This window comes from Lentinus tigrinus, assembly GCF_003813185.1.
Source record: "Lentinus tigrinus ALCF2SS1-7 unplaced genomic scaffold L226scaffold_53, whole genome shotgun sequence".
NCBI lineage: Eukaryota > Fungi > Basidiomycota > Agaricomycetes > Polyporales > Polyporaceae > Lentinus > Lentinus tigrinus.
This window is the reverse complement of record NW_027137962.1, coordinates 140034-161654: the sequence shown is the minus strand read 5'-3', so window position 1 is coordinate 161654 and position 21621 is coordinate 140034. Positions and strand designations below refer to the sequence as shown.

The window sequence follows — 21621 nt, the reverse complement described above, 5'->3', positions numbered from 1 at the left end:
TCCGGCCTCTTCATCCGCCTCATCGGCGTCGCGCTCATGGTACACTCACGCAGCCCAGACGGGTCCGACGCCGAGCTCGTCTGGACGCAGATCCTGCAAGGCGGTGGCGGCGGGTTCGCAGCGGTCTGCTCCGCGGTCGGCGCACAGGCGTCCGTGCCGCACGCGGACGTCGCCATGGTCATCGCGCTCGTCCTGCTCTGGACGGAGATCGGTGCAGGCGTAGGGGGAAGCGTCGCTGGGGCGATCTGGTCCGGGATCATGCCGGGAAAGTTGAGGGAGTACCTGCCCGGGCTGAGCGAGGACGAGCGGGAGGCGCTGTTTGGGAGCATCACGGATGTGAGAGCGCGCCCGCTCGGGGACCCGGTGCGCCAGGGTGTGATCAGCGGTGCGTCTCCGCGCGAGTCGGGGGAAGTGACACTGATACTAATTGCGCGTGCAGCGTACAGCGACACGATGAAGACGATGCTGGTGCTCGCGACGGCGCTGAGCGTGATCCCGCTGCTGCTCTCGCTCCTCATGCCGAACTGGTACCTCGGCGACCAGCAGAACGCCGTCGAGGACCCGGACTTGGACCCGGACTACGACCGTGGCCATGGCGAGGAGGAGCTGCTGGACGTCGACGCGGATCCGGACGCGGATGTGGAACGTGTAGGTTAGGTTATACCGGCGCGCAGGGTGCTGATCTAGGAATATCGGAAGGTGGAATGGACCTGGGGTGTGTGTACACGAGTATAGGAATAATGGTATGTATACCCCGTATGTATACCCTGCCGGGATTGCGTGGTTGGAACGTGGAGCTTGGGGGTTGGAGCGTGCTGATCGTGTAGTGAGTGGTTGGAGACAGTGCAGGTAGGCTTGCTGAAGACACAACATTCAAGTAACAAGGATGCCCCGCGCTCGGCGATTAGCGCACCGTGACCGGGCCGCCGCAACCGTGTTCTCACCACCAAGTACGCGGCATGCTCAGCTCGCCTCAGCAGCGGACGGCGAAAAAGCTACATACGGTCACCGACACGAGGATGACTCGGAGCGTCCCTAACGCGCTTTTCTTTCTTCCTATGCTCCTCCCATGGCGGAAGAGCGTGTCGCAGCAATGGCCAATGACAGGGAGAAGCAGGACATCGAGGCGAAAACAGAAGCGCAGGTCATCGAGCCCGCCGTCGATGACACATCTGTGGGTGCGGGTACGGATGCTCTAGAGTTCGTCCCAGAGGGCGGGCGGGAGGCTTGGGCAGTCGTTCTAGGCTCGACACTCGCGCTGTTTGCCTCGGGCGGGAATGATCATTGCGTACGTGAGTCTCGTATTCACGAGTCTGAGTATATTGAAGATCTGGCTCGAGCTGACAAGGTGCATTGTGATCTGGCGTCTTCAGGGGACGTTCCAGTCCGTACGTTTGTCTCTTGTGAGGGTCTGATGCTGACGGTTTCCCGCACAACTGTTGTACGCACTGTTCATCCCGTACGTCTACATCCAGATATATGCAGACTTCCGCGGGGTCAAGCCGAACATATCGAGCTACCTGCTTGCCATACTCAACGCCATGAATGTTCCCTCGCGCGTGCTCCGGGGCCTCCCTGCAGACCGCTATGGCGCGTAAGTCCGTCCTTGAGCTTGAACTTTGGGGATGACTGGTTTATGGGATTAGAGAAGACTGACGGAGCGCAATAGGTTGAACATTTACATCCCCACGTCCGCACAATCCTGATCCTGGGCCTGTGGCTGCCCTCCCGTAATGCCGCGTCGGTCATCGCGTTCTCAGCTCTGTACGGCCTCTGCTCGGGTGCGTCGTCTTCCTTATACTCCTGCATCTTCCGAGGCGCTCTTGACAAGCCGCAAACAGACATCGGCTCGTTCGTGTCGCTTCTGGCGACTACATCGCGAGCATAACCATATATACATACCGCGCACGCCTTGGTACGTCGCGCAAGCTCAAGTCCCGCTCGCCTCTCCGCTGCCTCAGCACACTACAACTTGCGCCTCTTGTCGACTATCATTCTCCCGTCTGAACTGACTTGTTCGCTTGTGCAACAGGCTCGGTGTACATCTTCCTGGCATTCGCAACCCTCATCGGCACCCCCAGCGCAGGGGCGATCCTCAAGAATTCAGGCACAGTCGACGAGGCGCACTTCACGCGGCTGATCGTCTTCTCGGGTCTGTTGATGGCCGGCGGTACGCTCGCGCTGTGTTGCGCCGCTGTCGTCGACGCAGGGTGGGTCCGGATCGGGACGATTGGTCGGCGGAGAGTTGGAGGAGGGGAGGATGACTCGGAGGACGAGCAGAGGCTGGCGTGAAACGTGAGGTGAGTGTACTGTTGCGCTTTGCAAGTGAGCTGTTAACGGTGTTGAAACATGGATGTGGTATAGGATCGCTGAATTTGAAATAGGTTGCAGATGGGCCGGGTGCAAATGCACGCCGACGATTGACTTCAGCAACGGAATGCTTAGTGTTTGGACGAGGTCTCCCGGAAATTGAGGAATATGTTGAGCACCCACTACTCGCCTGTGTGCGCTCACAATTGCTAGTGTATCTCATCCCGACCTCCTTGGAGGTGAGTGACCCATGCTGTAAAATGGTCCGAAATCAATAGCCGAGCTCGGCGGCAAGTGACCCGTGACCAGTCCGCGGCCAGATTCTCAACTTCTGCAGTCAGTGACGAAAGTATACGTATGTCGGATTGTGTAAGAGTGGTCATCAGGGGGGACAGAATTAGGACGAGCAGCAGGCGTCGCATGGACGCCCGACTTCCTCCTCCTCCACACCCACAGGGGACGACAAGACTCGCCGCGATGGCAGGTAGAGAAAAAGACGACGCCGTTAAGACAGAGGCACAGACCGCCGCTGTCGTGCCTGCCGTTGACGACACGCTTGTGGATGGTTTCGAGTTCGTCCCGGAAGGGGGGCGGGAAGCTTGGACTGTTGTGCTGGGGTCGACACTCGCGCTGTTCGCATCAGCGGGGATGATAAACGCATATGTGAGTATGTCTCTGGTATCTGACACGATACTCGTCCTGAAAAGTCTGACGCGCACCTGCAGGGGACATTCCAAGATTACTACGAGTCAACGCTACTGCCATCCTCGTCGTCTGCGTCGATCTCTCTTATCGGCTCGCTCCAGGTCTTCTTCCTGTACGGATTCGGCCCGCTCACGGGGCGGATCTTTGATGCCTACGGCACCTCCGTATGTCCGCGTTTGCACGCACATCTGCCAGATTCTCATTCGTTTCGCAGGTCCTCATCCCGCTTGGCTCGGTAGTCTGCGTATTCGCCATGATGATGGTGTCGCTCACCCAGAAAGACCACGCTTACCAGCTGTTCCTTTCTCAAGGTGTCCTCTTCGGCATCGGAATCGCGCTCATGTCCGTGCTTCATTCCCTCTGCCCAATTTCGTAGTTGACCCACGATATTTTTAGGTTCAACCCGTCTGTCGCGGTCATGAGCCATTGGTTCCGCCGCCGACGCGCTTCGGCCATCGGGATCGTCCTTAGCGGCGGAGCAGTGGGCGGGGTCGTCTTCCCCATCATGCTCCAGCGTCTTATCCCACGTCTCGGCTTCGCTTGGGCCACACGCGTTCTTGCGTTCCTCATCATGGTGTGCTTCATTGTTGCATGCTTGACCATCCGGATTCGGTTCCCGCTGTCTAAACAGATCTCGTGGCGAACTGCGATAGACTTGCGTGGGTTCAGGGATGTCCGATACGTCCTCGCCACTGTCGCTGGATTCCTGTACGTTTGCCTCACTCGTACGTGCCCGGCTGTGTACCTTACTGACATCCTTGGATGTTACAGGTTGTTCTACGCCCTGTTCATCCCATACTTCTACATCCAGATCTACGCGAACTTCCGCGGAGTCTCGCCGAACATCGCGAATTACCTGCTCGCGATCCTCAACGCTATGAACATCCCGTCCCGCGTATTACCAGGAATCCTGGCAGATCGCTACGGGGCGTGAGTCTTCCATGTGTCTCGCTCCAGTGTACCGCAGAAACTCAACTTGCGCGACAGGCTCAATATCTTCATACCGACATCAGGACTTTGCACGGTCCTCGTACTTGGGCTATGGCTGCCCTCGCGGAATGCCGCGTCCATCATCGCGTTCGCGGCGTTATACGGTCTCTTCTCAGGTCATTACAGTCTATTCGACCCTCGGCTGAAGCTCATAGTAGGCTCGAACAGGTTCCTTCGTCTCACTGCTCGCGACTTATATCGCGACCATCACCCCGCGCGAGGTCTACGGCGCTCGCCTCGGTACCGTCTCTCGAGTTTCCCTATCGGGCGTCCGTCCGCTACGTGCTCATTTACGTCGTTAATAGGCTCAGTGTACATCTTCCTCGCTATCGCAACTCTCGCCGGCACTCCGACGGCGGGCGCGATCCTCAAGACGGTCGACGAGGCGCACTTCACGCAACTCATAGTGTTCTCAGGCGTGCTGTTGGCCGCGGGCACGTTCATTCTATGTGCAGCTGCCGTTGTTGATGCGGGGTGGGTCCGAGTCGGAATTGGACGGCGGAGGGCCGCCGGGGAAGGCGAGAATGAGGAGCGTACGCAGCATGAACCGGATATGGCCTTAAGTGAAGTCCTTGAGCGCGGAGTGTCGCTGACGCAGGATGTGGTGCGGCTAGATGTAGAAGAGATGCGATAGAGCTATTGGTCGGAACTGAAGCTCGCCACGAAATGATCTTCTGGAAGATACGTCTGGGCCATCCAGAAGACCATACAAGCTCATCTCTCAGCGAGGTTTCCAGGCATACATTGATCCGGTGACGTCCATTCACTAGGTGACGATCAGTTAGAACGCACTTGTCATTGATCCTCTCGTTCACATAACCTACTCTTTTAGATCATGACCTATCTCGAATGCGAAGGCCTGGAGGGCCCGCTGTATGTACGAAGATCAGTCCCAAAGATCAAATACATAGATCGGGATTGACTCACATGGAATTGAACGTGAGCGTTACGGAGTTCGTCAAGCCATAGTCCTCCGAATTGTAAGCTACGCTCGGCTTCCTCTATGTCACTACCAGGTCGCGGTGAGTATGCGCATAGTTCTTGATATCAGCGATTGCTCACCTTTTCAACTCATCCAAGCAAGTGCTATGTTCGTGAAGCCTTTTCGGAATCTGAGCATCTTCACCTAAGGAGAAACAGAGTTAGATGATCCGATGCACGCCGCAAACCCCACGCATGCATGTTGTCAGACCAGATACTCACTAGACATTCCCTTTAGTCGTGTAAAAGCGGCCTCAATGTCCAAAGCGAGGTAAACACAAGTAAGTTGCCCCAGCCTTCGATGACTAGCAACAGACTGCCCGAGAGTGGCGAATATGTCAGCCTTCAATGTACCACAGGTAGCACTAAGTTCAATTGGCATACTGACCGATTCCAGTGGATTGAGGCTCCTTCCGGTCTGCATGCTATGACTGAAAGCGAGTAGTGCATCTATGGCCGCATGACTCTTCGTGTACACAGACTTGCGAAGGTGTACGAGTACATGATCAATCATGCCCCACATCATTGGCTCAGTACGTCTGAGGATATAACGGGCGACAGAGATCGGATTAGGCGGGAAGTCGTCTCCCACTCTCTGATCCTCTCTGCAGCGGCCTGAACTGGTGCTTGCATGATCGCGATGGTACGAAAGGTGTGCGCAAGCATAGGATAGACTTGGAGGGAATAGTTTTGTGGATTGAAGGGAAGATGGCAAGCCTTTGAGAAGGTGAAACAGTAGCGCCGTTGCCCCAGTACATGGCCGGTTTTCATCCAGATGGATATACCGTACTATCGTCCGCCAGCAGTCGTCTGCGAGTTGTTCATGAACCAGCTCCATGTTCACATAGAATTTCTCTCCAGCGCGTGACGAATCAACGAGAAACTCGCGGAAAGTGGCGTGGACAATGCGGAATGGCGACTGGGGGTTGTTACGCTCAAAGAAGATGACGGAGCGAAGTCTGTTCAGAATGGGAATCGACTCGGAGGAAGACATGCGTGTGAGGAGCTCTACGGTTCTTGGAGACACCTTGCCGGCCTCCTGTAAGGTGACGAGGTAACCGAGAACCCGGTTGAGACGAGCCTTCATCTCTGGAAATCGATCTCTGGGCGGAAATACACCTTCCAAGACAGTATGATAAAGCGAGTCTAGTGGAGCAAGGCCGAACTTTGAGCGATCGACAGTGAGGATTATACTATACCGCTCGTCTAGGAACGTTGAATCGCCAAGGTCGCCAAGTATGAAGTCAACGGCCGTCCGTGCATACACAAACAACCCGTCGGACTTCGCGACTAGAGTGGGGACTATGGACGGGTTCCCCTCGCACCACGCCCTGCTCGATTCGTCCTCGTGAAGCCTGGTTTTGATCAGGAGACGGATATCATGGTCAACAGAGATGCGAAATGTCTGGATGGATACAGTGGAGATGTGGTCTCGAAGCTCCGCGCGGGAGAAGACATTGTGGATGTAGTGGGGTACAGGGCGCGACGTGAGGAAAACGCGTATCCGAGATTCGGGTCGTGCAGCACAGGAAAGCAGCAGTCGAAGCAGAGTTGGGACGAGTTCCGATCCCTCCTCGGTACACTCGAGCGCATCGACGACGATGAAGATGGGAGAATGGGATGGTGAAAGGGAAGCGATAGGTTTCATGATGAGATCCTCGAACTCGTGCTCAAGTTGCTGAAGAACCGCCACCTTGAGATGTTCCCGGGTGGCGTCAACGACTGGAATTCGTAGTGCGGGCTGCGAACGAGCAAGCTGCGAGGCGATAGTAGAGAAGAACTTTCGTGGAGAGTTCAACTCCTGTACGCCGCGAGTGAAGAAGAATGACGCCCCGAGGGTACCGCGCTCGTGGAGACGCTTCGAACTCCGACGCGATAGTCGATTTGCCCGTGCCAGCTTCCCCAACGAGAACGCATACTGGTGGTGCTCGAACCTGATCTGCCTGTCCGTCTTCCCACTCTCTCAGGGCCTCGAAGACCTTGGCGCGGGTTCCCGGCTGGAAGCGGGCCTTCATGGTATTTGCAGCAGAACGATAGTGGGCCTCGTCAACTCGTGGAATGCTGTTGATTATGCGTTCTTCCTCTGCGTTCTTATCCGCTTCTCGTGCACGGATACGCTCCTGCTCTACGCGGCAATGAGTGTCCGTATATCTGCACCATGACAAGGGCACATACCAGCCTCCTTCTCGGAGTCCTCGACCATCTAAAGAGGCTTCAATGCCAACCTATCACCAGGTCCACCGAAATCCACTCACCGAGATGATGCCCTTCACGTGCGCTTCCATGGCCATCTGGCCAGGTAGCTGAGAAAGACCCAATGTTCAATACGGCTGCGTCCGGTCCCGGAGTTGATGCATGATGACCTTGCCTGGAACTTCTCCGTCGCCCCTTCGATCTTCTGCAGTAGCATCTTCAGAGTGTCCGCATCTTTCCCGCTATTCCACCACCGGCCTAGGAAGGAACGATTGACGTGTAGCTGACTCGCTGTGTCGCGTATGCTCTTGAGCTCACTAGTCTGATGTTCAATGTAATCGAAAACGATTCAAGTTGAACAAGCTCTCGCACCGTTGCAGCCCGTCAACTCTGTCTGCCAACTCAGGTGAGGCAGCAAGCCCCTTCTCAATCTTCTCACGGACGAGCGAATCCTTCTTGAACTCTCGGAGCCCACCGCTTATAGCATTTCCTGCGGCGATGACGGCCTCAGACAGGATACACATCCATTCACATAGAATCCGGGCTTCCTCCTGGTTGGTTTGAGCAGCCTGTCAAGAAACATTGCATGAAGCCTTGGAAACGATGACAGCGTAGGTGGATGCACACACCTTGACCTTCTCCAGAATTACCACTAGGAGATCCACCGCGACGGTGAGACCAGGGACGGGCGCCGCATTGACAGCATCGCGACCGGTCTTCAGAATGGTCACAGTGTTATCCACGATACTGTCGACCACTTTCCTCGTCCCGGAAGAGATGTTGTTCTTGAAGCGGTTCATGGCGGGACAGGAGGAGGGCAAGGTCAAGCGAGGGAACGTCGAGCTAGACGGCAAACCCTGAGCCCTCATGGAGCCTGGTAGTGGACCAAAAGCATGCCATGCGGCCCCTAGACACATACCATTCCCGCATGGCAGTAGTCTTCTTCCACCTCATAGAAGAACCCGAATACCTGCACGTCTCCCCTCGTGTACTGACCAACGCGACATGATCATTGGGCTTCTCCACTATCGCCGTTGAGTAATGTGTTCTGCACCATATCCGCGTGTCAGTTCCCGCTGAACCATCCCCATACCACGTGGGTTCAAACCCATCACCACGTTCGGAGCGACCTCACCGTCCGCGCAGTGTATCGGAGCAATCATAGACGTCGAAACGATCAGTTATAGGCTCGGTCTTTCCTGGTGCAATGTGCTCGTGGCGCACGCTCGCGGTACCAGACAGCAACGCGACCTCTCATTGTCGTGTCTCGAACTGGACAGACCATGCCCCACGGAAGCCACGATGTCCAAGAACGGCGACAAAGTCATCGCGATGGGTGAACGTGTGTGCGGGTCCGAGAAATAGACAGGAGCTTCTGGAGTGCAGCTTTCGCAAGGTCTCGGAGCTGATGGGGACCGCAGCCTCATTGCTCAACGCAAGGTACGTCTCGCCGCACACATACACATTTCATTCATTCGGGTTGAACCCATCCGCAGGCCGTCGCACGCGGACATGCGCGCAGTCCAAAGCTACGGCTCCTCTGGTATGCCGAAGACGTCACAAATTTGGAAGCAGACAAAGAGACTCACCCTATGAAGAGAAACGACCTTGATGTCGAGGTAAATAAGTGCTCGGCAGCCTGTACGGTCGCGACACCGGCATGTGCATCCTCCTCCACCTTGATGTCCTCAATGATGTCCCGGTCAAGTGTGGAGGTGGTGAAGATGGACCTGAGGGCATCTATGGGGGACAAAGCTGGGGATCGGGAGCGGGAGATATCGCGACTACGACGACGGTCTGGCCGATGGGCATTCCGGGGCGTTCATACGGCGGAACGAGGCGAGGCGAGGCGGGCTCGCGGTGGAGACGAACCTACAGGCGATTTCGGAAGGCGAGTGTAGCCGCTGAGATAGCTTTCAGGTTGGGCGAGAGAGGGCGGGGTGCATGGTGGGAGAGACGTGAGTTTGTAGAGGAGCACCTCGAGGACAGGACACTATAGAGCGCTGGGAGTCTCCCACGGCTCGGCGCAGCCCGCCACGACGTGAGTCGTAAGTTCGCTTCGGCCTGGCACTTTGATATGAGCGGGACGGGTGACGCGCCGAGTGTCTGCATGTCAGCCCTACGGCAGTACTGTTTGGCGCAGGGCGTTCTCAAGAAAGCTGATCAACAAAAGAGGCACAAATATATTGTCGCCGTTCCAGGAACATCAGGCGAATATTGACAGGCATTGAAAGCACTCACTATAGAAGGTCTAGAGAACACACCAAGAGAGGGCTGGTCCGACAAACTCCAGTGCGCGCTCAGATCTATGACTACGCTGGGAAGCGCAACGAGAGAGAACTAATCTCCTTCATGCCGGCAAGCCTCCAGTTGTCGACGGTGACGTTGATAGGCACACTCCCTTCGTTGAACTGGAGCGTCAACCGGGTGGACGGCTTGTAGGTCGGCCAGTGCACCCTGGTACTAGCACCGTTGGGATCGAGATGGTTGACGAAGTGAATGAAGTAGTCCGTCATGTCTCCAGGACCGAACGCATTCAGGAGATCGCTACCGTGGAACTAGGCGAACTGAGAGTGAGTGCATCAACTTCAGATTAGTTCCATGTTGGACTTACGTCGCCTAGTCCGGGGAAATTGCCACGCGCGCTCACTGAGAAAGGACATTCGTTAGCGTCCGCGCATTACTGTGGAAAGAGAGAACGAACAGTAGTAGTAGACGGTTCTCTTGGCAGAGAGCGTTTCAATGGAGGAACGCCGCGGCGCCTGGAATATCCAGTCTCCTTGCGCTGCAGCAAAGCGTTTGAACTGTGGCGAGAAGGCATTCGCGTCTCCGGTGTCGAATGGAGAGCCAGCAGCAGGGTCCGAAGGATAGACCTCAAGTAGAGTGCTCATGTCCGAGGGCAAGGAGCCCGGGAACCACAGCGAAGAGAGGAGGTTCGCGAACTCTTCGTCGGTCCTGAGCATTTCATCAGCTTAAATAGGAGTTTGGCAGGAAGGAAATACTGCACGTACGTGAGGTTGAGGCTGCTGAACGAGAAGAAAGTTCCTTCGTCTTTGACGTTGCCTTTGGTAGCCCTCAGCAAAGATCAGATGATGTTTCAACGAAGAACGTACCCATAATGAAGGGGACATCTGCGATCTTGCCCTTCGAATGGAGCTGCAACGGTGGCATTTGGACGAACACGCCATCTGCTCGAGGGAGGAATGGAATGACGTTGTTGGAGGATACGGCGTTCGACGCATTTAGCAGGCTATCTGCAGGTACCGTACGCAAGCAGGCAAGCGTGTCGGTCGCGTTTGTGCATCCGACCTGGTCCACGACAGTGTTGTAGACCCCTTGAAGCTCGGTGATATCCCCAGTCGGGACGGCAGTACCGGAGCTCATTATACCGGCCCGGAATAGGCCTTCGGGGTCTCCGCTGTTCGTGAATAGGTTAAAGAAGACCGAGATAGAGCCTGCGCTCTCTCCCCATCTGCATATGGCATTAGTACCGCCAGCAATCAGCGCAGAGAATGCATATCAATCACATTGTAACCTTCGACGGATCGCCCCCAAAGGCATGGATGAATTTGTGAACCCAGCGAAGCGCAGCACGCTCTGAGGAGATGGCTATTAGCATCGGTTTCACGGGTATGCTGAGCATCTTGCCATCTTGCAGTCCCAGGTTTCCAACGCCCGCCTCCTTGATCTCCTTTCCGCCGAGAAAGCCGAAGACGTGTAGACTAGAGACAAACGTGAGCTCTCAGTTGGGAGGAGCGATGGATAGCAGAGTCATCAACTGACCGATAGTTCAAGGCGACGTAGATCACAGGTTCATTGATCTCGATGGATCTCTGGACAAAGCCAGTACCGTTGTAGAGATCTCTGTCCGGGAATGATCGGATGAGCTAAATATCAAGGGCGTGAGCTGAATCTTACATTGCGTTAGACCCTGAGACGAATCCTCCACCATACATCCACTAGCCAACCTGAGTAAGGAATCAGACGCCTTGGCACATAGCGCATAGACTCACGACTACGACAGGGAGCTTGGCGTCCGCGGACACGTTCGCAGGACGGACGATGTTCAAATTCAAACCTACCCAGATGCATGGTGCAGTGAGTATGCGAACATTGGTCTACGAGACACAACCGACTCACAGTCCTCGCTCTCGCTCACGTTGGCGCTGACGGTCAAGGCGTCTGCAAGTGGCTCCAAGCCCTGCATGACTTCGGGTGGGAAACCTGCAAACATATTCAATCCCGATTGTATGCACGGATGGCCGTACATAGTCGCGTCGAGGGTCCCGTTATAGGACCCGATCATCTGAGGCAGACTCAGCCGAAGGTTGCCCACGCTGCACGAATGCGGTCAGTGAAATATGGCAGGGAGAACGAAGGGCACTACTCACGGAGGTTCCGCGTACGGGATCCCAAGGAAGCTCTCTAGCGAGCCGTTCCTGACCCCAACCACAGTCGCATGGTCTAACTGTGCAGTTGGACCAGCCTGCGGTGCATCCTTGCGTGGTAATCGGTCCGGGGCGGCTCGCAGTTGCAGGAGAGAGAGTAGGAGGTTAGTGAGAATCATCGTGCTGAAGTTGTTGTAATGTGGGCCTGAACCGAGCGGCGGGCCGCTTATATGCGTCTTCAAGTCCTGCGCACGTCAAGGCTACGAGTCAGACGTGTCGAAGATGTTAATTGCTTCCCGGACATGATTGACAGGACAGGAGAGAACTCAGAGGTCTACCTGCACATTGAGCATAGCTCTGTATTATGCACCGTCCACATCGGGCGCGCAGCAGACCGTTGGGACAGATGCAATGCGGGGCCATCGCTCCAACCGCGTCCGGGTCTCAGCCTCGCGGGTCCGAGATCTGCAAGACGTGGTGTGATCCGCAGTTGCGAGGAGGGAAGACCCGTATTATGCGCCTTTTGAGAGCACATAGAAGGGGCTAGAACGGCGCAGCGATGTGCTGGATGAGTTCTGAGTTTGGTCATGTGACAGGAAGCACGTTCGCCACGGACGAATAGTCAATGATGTTGAGCTTTCGGCGACACCTCCCGACTGCGAGGAGTACTTTGGATGTGGTATGCGTAAATCTGATCAGTCTTGATGAGGACGTGAGTAGTCTAGTTCGGGCAGAGAAGTTGAAACAGCAGTGTTTTGCTCTGCAGGAGCGTGTATGAACGAACGAACGTGCGCGTTATGGTCCTACACTCTCCTAAGCTTAACGACTAGATCGTGAACCGTCCAATCAAAGAACTCATCTCGTCCGTGCCAGCCAGCCTCTGATCGTCCACCGTGATATTGAGCGGCACGTTCCCGTCGTTGAACTGGAGCGTCGCGCGGGCGGTCGTGTTGTACGTCGGCCAATGGATCCCAGTCGCTCCGTTCGGATCAAGGTCGTGACAAAGCGGATGAAGTAATCCGTCATGTCGCCGGGCCCGAACGCGTTCAGGAGGTCGCTCGTATGGGGCTGGATGAGTAGAGGACGTCAGCCTCCACGCAGCCCCGGGGTGGTTCGAATATACGACTCACATAGCCTACGCCTGCGAAGTTCGCCCTTGCGCTCACTGTACATGGTATTCAATTAGCCATGCGGGTTTCACAAAAATGAGTATGCGGAGCAGACGCAACACGCACAGAAGTTATACACAGTCTGGCTTGCGGAGATTCTATCGAGAAGCTGACGGCGAGGTGCGTTGAAGAACCAGTCGCCCGTCAGCACGGCGATACGCTTGTACTGCGGAGAGAACGCGTTAAAGGGTAGAGTTGGAGCAGACGGCTGACGTCTGCTGTAGACGAGCCCGGAAACCAGAGCTCGGATACGTAGCTCGCGACCTCGTCGTCGGTGCTACAGAGCACAGACGGGTGAGTGCCTAGAAAGTCTTGCAAAAAGATGTAGAATACGAACGTGATGTTCAGGCTTCCGAATCCGAAGATGGTACCTTCGTCCTTGACGTCGCCTAGAGGTTACTTCAGTCAGAAGCAAATGGATTACTGTGACGTGAGACATACCGACGATGAACGGTACGTCAGCTATCTTTCCTTGGGTTACGAGCTGGTATGGTGGTGTCGTGAGGAAAGTACCATCTGCACGAGGCGATAGCTGAGACACGAGACCCTGGAGGAATGATTTCAGATGAAAAGGTGCATGCCAGAGGGAGGAGATTCACGTGGTACCGTGTAATCCGTGAATGTAGGGAAGTCGTTCGCTGTTGCAAGCATTGTTTCTGCCGGGACGCTGCCCAGGCAAGCAAGGCTATCCGTAGCGTTCGAGCAACCAACCTGGTCGACGAGGGCTTGGCCTACGGAGTTCGTGGTGGACTGCCTCTATTTTTGTGGCATGTAACAGTATAGTCTCAAGGTCTGACGAGGGCAGACTAAGAGCACAGACCATCCTATTCAGACACAACTATCGCCAGTATTGAGTGGTTCGAGGTACGTGTTAGCCAAGCATGCAAGTCAACAATATCGGTCGTCATCAGGTCGAGTCGTTCACGGTAAGAGGGAAAACTTGGTCGGATATTGCCGGGACTCACAGGCGCTCAAAAGGCCAAGTACCGCCACGGAATTGGAGAGTTTGATTTCTACACATCACCAACGAGAAGCGCAACAACACTTGGGACGAAGGACATACCACGCAAAATGTCGCCCTGTTCGTTCGACGTCGCTCTTAGTGCTGGACCGCCCGAGCTACCTCTGCATCCGGGCTCGCTGGTTCACTGTCGCTGTTCCTCCGAGCGCCATATATCTTCGCAACTCGAGTCCACATGCTAGCGTACTGGTGCCTCCGCCTCGTCCCATGATTCCTACAATCTACGACAGTGACTATTCTCGCTCCGAAGCCGCTCGCGCAACTTGGAGCCCCGCACCACCCGGTCGTCGACGCCCTCTCAATTCTAGGTATAGTCACGAAATCATGAGAGTCAGTAAGGGAACCTCAAGCTCAGGTCGAAGAGCACGCTAGTCCCGTCAAGACGCTGTGTGTCCCTTGTGATGTTGAGCGGGGTGGCGCCGTCGTTGAACTGGAGGGTCGACCGGGCGGAAGTGTTGAACGGAGGCCAGTGCACCGCCGAGCCGCCGTTCGGATCGAGGTTGCGGGTGAAGCGGATGAAGTAGTCCGTCATGTCCCCCGGGCCGAAGGCGTTAAAGAGGTCCGTCCCGTGAGTCTGTGTCAAATGTCAAGTGTCACGTTAGCACACGAACGCGCAGAGGGAGAGTGAAGGCCATGCACGTACATAACCCAGACCCTCGATGAACTTGCGTGCGCTCACTGCAGCGGTAAAGAGGAGAGGTTAGGCATGTCGCACAGCTAAGAGGGGGAGTACGCACGGAAGTTGTATGCCCTCTGCGTGGACGAGAGTCGAGCCAAGAGTTTGCGACGTGTGGCTTGGAAGAACTCCCCCTGAATGGCCGCGATGCGCTTGTACTGTGGAGTGAATGCGTTTGCGCTACCCGTGCCGAACGGCGAGCCAGCTGCTGGGTCAGCGGGGTAGAGCTTGAGGATTGTATGGATGTCCCGGGAAGACGCGCCAGGGAACCAGTACGTCCTCAGGTAGCTCGCGAGTTGTTGCTCCGTTCTGCCAGTGATCATAAGACAAGACGAGCCACGAAGCCAGATATCCTCGATTACGCACGTTACGTTCATATTGAAGAGCGAGAACAAAGTCCCCTCATCTTGAACGTCACCTTCAGAGACCGTCTACGTCAGGATGTCGTCGAATCATCGCACTTGGTTGAACCTCACCAATGATGAAAGGTATCTTCGCTGCTTTCCCGCTGGCTAAGAGTTGTTGAGGAGGCTGCGAGATGAGGACGCCATCTGCGCGAGGCAAGAACGGCGATCCCGCTAAGGCCTTCAGTAGGAGTCAGACATTGACGGCGTCATGAAGATTGTATGCGCTCACCGCATAGCCATTGATAGAGACAGAATTGTTCGCGGCTGCGACCAGGCTGACCGCAGGTACCGTTCTCAGACATGCAAGGGTGTCCGACGCACCCGAGCACCCAACCTGCTGAACGACGAAGTCATACTCGCCCTGAACGTCGGTGATGTCCTTCGTCGGAGCGGACGTCCCTGAGTTCATGATGCCCGCACGGAAGAGCCCTTCGGTGTCCCCATTGTTGGTGAACATGTGGAAGAACACGGACGAAGAGCCTGCGCTCTCTCCCCATCTGAGAGTCTGAAGTAAGCCTAAGAACCGTATAAGAGCGAATGAAGACCTACATCGTGACTTTGCTGGGGTCTCCTCCAAAGGATGGGATGAAGTGCTGTACCCATCGAAGAGCAGCGCGCTCTGCAAGGTAGTCAGTTAGTCAGTACGAGACCGCGTTCATAGATGGCTGGAGACTCACGATCGTGTAAGCCCAGGTTCCCAAGACCAGCGTCCTTCACTTCTTTACCTCCAAGGAAGCCGAACACATGGAGGCTGCAGAGCATACATGAGCGACATTGGACGTCTATGTGGTACTCATGAAGTACCGTACCGGTAATTCACTGCAACGAAGATCACAGGTTCGCCAATGTCGATCGACCTTTGAACTATCGCTGTGCCGTTGTATGCGAGCCTGCGCTCGTGGAGGCACCATGTCAGCACCATGCATCTTGACAGTCGACTTGAGCGAAGACGCACATCGCGTTAGAGCCACCGGCAAACCCGCCCCCGTAAATCCACTAGACACGCACGCAAGTAAGTTACAACGACGCGCGAGATGCGATGGGGTGGGAGCAACGTACAAACAGCACAGGAAGCTGCGCATCGGCGGATATATTGGCCGGACGGACGATGTTGAGGTTCAGACCTACAACCAGGTGTCAGCTTGAATGTCCTCGCGGACAACAAGCGCAGTCCTACTCACAATCCTCGCTGTATGGCACGTCCAGATTGGGGGACAGGAATGCGCTCATAGACACAAGTCCAGCCACTATCTCGGGCGGTATGTAGGTGGTGCTCGAAGAGGATTGTTGATAACATTGATCCCCGAAGGCGGTCGCGTTGATCGTCCCGTTGTATGAGCTGAGCAGTTGAGGAGGACGCAGGCGAAGGTCGCCGACCCTGGATGATCACTGTCAGCTCGTGAGCGGGAGAACGACGCGGTGGTACCACTCACGGTGGCTGGGCATATGGAATACCCAAGAACTTCTCGGTACCGCCTTCCACAGTGCCGACTACGGTCGCTTGATCCAGCTGTACCTGAGGAGCATCTTGGCTAGGGCGCGCAAAGCCTACCCATGCATGTACAAAAAGGATCAGAGTGCAGACGAAGACAGTCATCCCGGTTCCGCTGCTATGGTCGGTGTCAGCCTTGGAGAACAGCATACGCGAAAATGTCCGCTATATAAGCAACGCAAAGTCCGGTATGTCGGCAACATTCCAGCTCCCGGCCTCCCCACATGGAGAAGAGATACGTCACGCGGCCAAGGATGAGGAATACTCTGAACTTTGAATCAAGTTTGAAGGCTTCCGAAGCACTACATGACGATCTGAACTGTCAGGTGATGATCTCGCACCTCGCCTATATTCGACCTCAAGCGGGTTGCCGTTGCTTGCGGAGAGACCGACTCAGCAGGAATAAACGCATCGACCTCGTGTCCAATCGGCTGACCAAGAGGAGAAGCGTATGTCTTGTGCGAATCGGCCATAGAGCTGCTCGGGGAACTTCAAGGATGTGCACGTTGACGCCCATCATATGTTCGCAAGGGCGTAAGGGGAGTCCAACGGGGTAAGTACTGTAGATCGTTGCCAGGACGAATGGGGAACGGCACGGAGACCGCCGAAGCCTACTCATACTTTTGGGGACTCGGGAGATACGAGAGGCACCATCAAAATTGAGTTCTTAGCGTGTCATCGTGACCTCGTGGTCATTGCTCAGGTACACATGAGTCATTGCGAGGTGTTTATTGCTGTCTGATCAGATTGGGAAGCGTAGGCTGAGCGAATGAAGCTCGCGCATCCGGGCCAGTCGCTAGTCATCGACATCAGCCGCGATCCCGAGTGGTTCGGCACAGTCGTGAAACTGAAATGTCGAGCGAGTGTCGTATGTCGGCCACTGAAGCCCGGTGTCTCCGTTGTGGTTCAGGTTGATGACAAATCGGACGAAGCAGCCAGTCGTGTAGCCTGGTCCGAAGGCAACGAATAGGTCGTGTTCGTGAGACTATGACTCACTACTCAACAGAAATCACGTCAGTCATTGAGAAATCTAGCATGAAAGGAGAAATACTCACAGAAATTGTAGGGAGTACGTCGCGAAGAGAAGAACCTCTCTGGCAACTGACGGCGAGGCGCGTTGAAGGACCAGTCACCCGATAGGATTGAGCTCTGGCATGTGTCAAACGGAGAGCCCGCTGGCAGTGGGGTTGGATTGGTATTACATATACAGCTCCAAGACCTTATGGAGATCGGTGGCAGGAGCGGCGTCCCATGGGAACCAATTGTCCGAGATGCAGCTGACGAACTCGCAATCAGTATCACGATGATTGCGTGAGCTCCCAGGATGAGCAGAGAGAAACAGAAGGCGTACGTGATATTGAGGTTGCTCTAACACTCACGGAACGCCACGCAGTGTGGAGGTTTGCCCGAGTCCTTCACCCTCCAGCGTGCGCTTGTGCTCGAAATACGATGAGCGCACTCCATGTCGCCATATTCGCCGCGATGGAGGACTTGGAGGGTATCATAGGCACAGTCGGTATTGCGGACGCACCTCTCCCTCGTATCTAGGGGCTACGCCTCGTTCTCTTGATGGAGAGAGTAGAAGAACAGACATCCAATGACCATAGTCTCGATGATTATCCGTGTAATGCCACGTGCACAAAGGTCAACTATCCCAATAAGTCCCGATAAGTATTACCTTCAAGCCTTGGGCGCCATTGTTGTGTTGGATTCCTTGGTCTCGTCCACGACGTCCTCGACATCGCCGCCGCTCCCGCCGCCGTCGCCAACAAGCAAAACCGAACGGGACTCGCTGGACTCGACGTCTTTGCCGCTCCCCGCCAACCTCGTGGTCGCTGGTCGACGTCCCAGTGTCGCCCGTTCGCTCCATCACTATGCTCCTCATTCTTTACACACTCTCCATCGCTGCCGTCGTCGCACGCGCAGCATCTTCGTCGTCAGTGTCGGTCTCCTACCCTCTTGACGAACAGCTGCCTCCGATTGCGCGCATATCCACTCCTTACTCCTGGACATTCTCCTCCGACACGTTTAGTGCCGGTACTGCTCTCACGTACTCTGCTTCTACGCCAGAGTGGCTACACTTCGATAACAACACGCGGACGCTTTCAGGGACACCTTCAGAGGATGATGAGGGGACACCGGAGATCACCATCACGGCGAGTCACCCTAATTCTTTGGAAAGTGCTTCGTCCACTGTATCGCTCTGCGTCACCCCGTACCCCGGTCCAGAGCTCAACATTCCCATCGAGCAGCAGTTCGTCGCGAAGAACCCCTCGCTGTCGTCCGTCTTCCTCATATCCAACAACTCTGCCCTTCACGGTGAGCATCCTGCTCTACGCGTCCCGCCAAAGTGGTCTTTCAGTGTTGGCTTCGAGTACGACACGTTCTCGGCAAAGAATAACATGTACTACGCGGCGCGCCAGGCGAACGGCCACCCCCTCCCGACCTGGATCAAATTCAACGAACACGCCGTGACCTTTGACGGCGTGGCACCTCCTCCACAGAACCTCACGGGTCCGCATACGGTCTCTCTGGTCTTGCATGCTTCCGACCAGAAGGGCTACTCGGCATCATCTGTGACCTTTGACATAGTCGTGGCTGCACACGACTTCTCTTTGGCGATGGACTCTCTGCCGACCATCAACGTCACCGCTGGGCAGTCCTTCTCACTCACCCTGAACTCTGCGGTCGACTTTTCTGGGGTACTCATGGACGGCCAACCAGTTGCTCCCCAGAACATAACGTCCTTGGATATCGACACGTCGGACCTCGAGAGCTGGCTGAGGTACGATCCATCCAGCAAGACACTCAGTGGGCAACCTCCGTCCGACTTCACCAGGGGCGTACTTCCTGTAACCATGACTTCTTCGGTCAACCAGACGCTGCAGACCGACGTCACTATCGCCGCCGTTCCATCGTTCTTCGCAAGCGACCAGTTGGATCCCCTCCTCTTGTCACCTGGCGGCGTCCTGACTTTCAGTTTGGTTCAAGACTTCTCGAACACCACCGGACTGGGCAAGACTTCGGACGTCGAACTCACCGCTGCGTTCGACCCCCTTGAGGCCAGCGACTACCTGACATTCAATCCGACGTCGTCGACGCTATCGGGCACCGTTCCCGCCAACATCTCGTACCAGCACATCTCGGTCACGTTCACAGCCTACTCGCACATCACTCACTCGACCTCGCATACAACGCTGCCGGTGTCTCTCTCACCCGGCGACTTCGACAACCAGCACAACAAGAAGGGCCATGGCGGCCTGTCTCCCGCCGCGCGCGAGAAGCTCATCCTCGGGCTGAAGATCGCGTTCGGGATCATCTGTGGTTTTGTCAACTTCGCCATCATCTTCGCGATCCTCAGGTGCTGCTCACACGTCCCCGATACTGCTGTGGTTGGGGAAGAGGCTGGTCGTGCGTGGACCGATGAGGAGAAAAAGTGGTACGGTATCGGTATCGAGGTCAACGGCGAGAAGTGCCAGCCTCCAAGTCGCGGCTATGGCTGGAGCGAGGGTATTGTCGCGCCGACGCGTTCTCCGAGTAAGCAACTACACGACGACGGTCTTGGGGCGACACTTGCCAGGGTCTTGACGCGGACGCTGTCGAACATCTCTCGCGATCGATCTCCCCTTAGCCCTGTAGGTCATCCCCAAAGCCCTGGTGTCATGAAGAAGGCCGAATTCATGGGCAAGGTCCGGGCGACCGCTCGCATCGTGAGCGACAAGTACCGGCGCGTCGTCAGCGGACCGAAACGGCCTGTCATCTCGAAGCCGACACTCATCACGACCAACGACAACCCTCTAGGCTTACCCCTGCGTACCGACATCGATGGGCTGCCCTTCGCCAATCCCAGTGGTCTGCTCTCTGTCCGCGACCTCCGCACGTTCGACGACACTGCTACTAGCCACTACGCTCCCAGCGCCATGACTAGCCTCGTTGAGTCGCCCACCTCGTCAACCGACGCGCGTTCGATTCCCCGCCGCCGTGCAGACTTTGCTCCTCCGAAGCTGGTCCGGAACCCTCCGAAGGCGCACCTGGCCGAGGCAGACCACCAGTCGATGGACACTCTCTCCACGCGGTCCTCGACGCGCACACACGAGGCCGAGGCGGTCATCCAGCACGCCACGCGTGCAACGAGCATGCGCAGCGGTGTGAGCGGGTACTCCTTCCAGACCTCGACGGACGCGCACGGACAGACCCATGCAGATATGGCGCGGCCGCGGCTCGTCCCGTTCACAAGCGCGACGCGCGTCCCAGTTCCCAAGCTGCCCTCGTCGTTCTTCTCGCCGGATCCTAGCGCGCCTGAGTCCTCGCAGGCGCCGGTGGGTGCGAAGACGAAGCGCGTCGTGAGCCAGATGGCGAAGGTCTTCAGGGGCACGGTGCCTCCCCAAGGTGCCGCGGATAATACGGACGAGCTTCGCACAGGCATCGAGTACGTGCGTGCTCTTGGCAACGACTGTCGGCGCTCTCTCGCGGTGTCTGAGGGTACGTGTCTTTTCATACCTTCTTCTACCCCATTCTGAGTCATGCTAATGATCTCCATTTCCTCCGTGCAGCCGACCGCTCGCCCGCGCCGTCGGCGATGTCGTTCGAGTCGCTTGAATCGCCGCATCAGGGTCACATCTCACCGATCCTCCCGCTCCACCCCCCACAGCGCATGCTCGCGCGCACAGGCGAGCGGTTCAAGTTCAGCGTGCCCCTCGTCTCCGAAGGTGGTGCGGGTGCGGCGCGCAAGTTCGACGTGCGTCTCGTGTCCGGGCGGCCGCTGCCGAAGTTCATTCGAGTGAGCTCGGATGGTTCGCGGGTCGTGAAGGACAAGGGGGAGGAGCGGCGCGTCGTGGACTTGTGGGGCGTGCCGGTGCGCGCGGACGTGGGCGAGTACAGCGTGGGCGTGTATGATGGGAAGGTGTGTGTGGGGAGGGTGATTGTGGAGGTCGTCGAGCGCAAGTCGGGGTAGTGCAGGACTTGGACTTGACTTGGACTTGGACTTGGATTTAGAAGATGTCGGACTCGCATCTGGACTTGGGCTCGGACCTGGTTGCGCTCTTGCACGGGTCGAAAACATCGCTATGTGTGTACAGTACTGGATATTGTCATGTTGTAGTTCGTAGACTATAGATTTGTATTCTCACTTCGCCAGAGGTATGTGCGACTTGGCTGACGCTCGCTACAGGCCTTCTGAATCTCAGACGCTGTATAGCTCCACCAAAGCTGCCTCATGGTCCCACGTCAATGTTCAACATTTACAGGTCACCTTTCGGTGTCTCACGTTCGAAGACCGGGTTCTTCCCT

At 56.1% G+C, this 21621-nt stretch overlaps 9 protein-coding genes across 9 annotated transcripts in view; 4 read left to right on the top strand and 5 right to left on the bottom strand.

Moving 5' to 3' along the window:
* Window positions 1-657, top strand: part of L226DRAFT_563665 (uncharacterized protein) — a gene marked incomplete at both ends in the record, with an annotated part of 2807 nt that extends 2150 nt beyond the window's left edge. Inside the window, 2 exons of the mRNA XM_067683574.1 lie at window positions 59-385; window positions 440-657. Of these exons, the coding sequence (XP_067529536.1) occupies window positions 59-385; window positions 440-657 (545 nt within the window). The remainder of the gene's footprint in view (window positions 1-58; window positions 386-439) is intronic.
* A 340-nt stretch (window positions 658-997) lies between these two features.
* Window positions 998-1889, top strand: L226DRAFT_311561 (uncharacterized protein). The gene is made up of 4 exons (XM_067673803.1): window positions 998-1288; window positions 1476-1594; window positions 1670-1781; window positions 1842-1889. The coding sequence occupies exons 1-3, from the start codon at window positions 1070-1072 to the stop codon at window positions 1704-1706; spliced, it is 375 nt and encodes a 124-aa protein (XP_067529535.1). The 5' UTR covers window positions 998-1069; the 3' UTR covers window positions 1707-1781; window positions 1842-1889.
* Window positions 1890-2741: 852 nt separating this feature from the next.
* On the top strand, window positions 2742-4871 carry L226DRAFT_540273 (monocarboxylate permease). Its single transcript, XM_067681835.1, has 9 exons — window positions 2742-2973; window positions 3036-3179; window positions 3230-3357; window positions 3412-3723; window positions 3787-3945; window positions 4003-4121; window positions 4174-4245; window positions 4311-4775; window positions 4838-4871. Exons 1-8 carry the CDS (start codon window positions 2788-2790, stop codon window positions 4637-4639), a joined length of 1449 nt encoding a protein of 482 aa, XP_067529534.1. The 5' UTR covers window positions 2742-2787; the 3' UTR covers window positions 4640-4775; window positions 4838-4871.
* L226DRAFT_576022 (uncharacterized protein) lies at window positions 4846-7979 on the bottom strand (the record flags this gene model as incomplete). The annotated part of the gene is made up of 10 exons (XM_067685293.1): window positions 4846-4876; window positions 4933-5006; window positions 5777-6844; window positions 6906-7111; window positions 7162-7189; window positions 7242-7289; window positions 7350-7384; window positions 7468-7496; window positions 7552-7748; window positions 7809-7979. 10 exons carry the CDS (start codon window positions 7977-7979, stop codon window positions 4846-4848), a joined length of 1887 nt encoding a protein of 628 aa, XP_067529533.1.
* Window positions 7980-9370: 1391 nt separating this feature from the next.
* On the bottom strand, window positions 9371-11746 carry L226DRAFT_516536 (alpha beta-hydrolase; the record flags this gene model as incomplete). The annotated part of the gene is made up of 12 exons (XM_067678479.1): window positions 9371-9737; window positions 9794-9828; window positions 9884-10134; window positions 10191-10242; window positions 10293-10651; window positions 10707-10776; window positions 10828-10901; window positions 10963-11043; window positions 11098-11138; window positions 11193-11257; window positions 11320-11516; window positions 11571-11746. The coding sequence occupies 12 exons, from the start codon at window positions 11744-11746 to the stop codon at window positions 9492-9494; spliced, it is 1647 nt and encodes a 548-aa protein (XP_067529532.1). The 3' UTR covers window positions 9371-9491.
* Window positions 11747-12426: 680 nt separating this feature from the next.
* L226DRAFT_540270 (uncharacterized protein) lies at window positions 12427-13629 on the bottom strand. The gene is made up of 6 exons (XM_067681834.1): window positions 13343-13629; window positions 13178-13283; window positions 13074-13125; window positions 12803-13013; window positions 12698-12732; window positions 12427-12635 (listed from the first exon to the last, which is right to left on the bottom strand). Exons 1-4 carry the CDS (start codon window positions 13385-13387, stop codon window positions 12881-12883), a joined length of 336 nt encoding a protein of 111 aa, XP_067529531.1. The 5' UTR covers window positions 13388-13629; the 3' UTR covers window positions 12427-12635; window positions 12698-12732; window positions 12803-12880.
* Window positions 13630-13888: 259 nt separating this feature from the next.
* On the bottom strand, window positions 13889-16460 carry L226DRAFT_495039 (carotenoid ester lipase precursor). The gene is made up of 13 exons (XM_067677505.1): window positions 16274-16460; window positions 16022-16218; window positions 15900-15964; window positions 15796-15836; window positions 15650-15730; window positions 15518-15591; window positions 15390-15459; window positions 15070-15337; window positions 14910-15018; window positions 14800-14851; window positions 14495-14742; window positions 14401-14435; window positions 13889-14331 (listed from the first exon to the last, which is right to left on the bottom strand). The coding sequence occupies exons 1-13, from the start codon at window positions 16435-16437 to the stop codon at window positions 14089-14091; spliced, it is 1647 nt and encodes a 548-aa protein (XP_067529530.1). The 5' UTR covers window positions 16438-16460; the 3' UTR covers window positions 13889-14088.
* A 634-nt stretch (window positions 16461-17094) lies between these two features.
* L226DRAFT_311465 (uncharacterized protein) lies at window positions 17095-17902 on the bottom strand. Its single transcript, XM_067673802.1, has 3 exons — window positions 17712-17902; window positions 17388-17609; window positions 17095-17327 (listed from the first exon to the last, which is right to left on the bottom strand). Exons 1-3 carry the CDS (start codon window positions 17794-17796, stop codon window positions 17239-17241), a joined length of 396 nt encoding a protein of 131 aa, XP_067529529.1. The 5' UTR covers window positions 17797-17902; the 3' UTR covers window positions 17095-17238.
* Window positions 17903-18074: 172 nt separating this feature from the next.
* On the top strand, window positions 18075-21418 carry L226DRAFT_516532 (uncharacterized protein). The gene is made up of 2 exons (XM_067678478.1): window positions 18075-20814; window positions 20886-21418. The coding sequence occupies exons 1-2, from the start codon at window positions 18207-18209 to the stop codon at window positions 21284-21286; spliced, it is 3009 nt and encodes a 1002-aa protein (XP_067529528.1). The 5' UTR covers window positions 18075-18206; the 3' UTR covers window positions 21287-21418.
* Window positions 21419-21621: the final 203 nt, after the last annotated feature.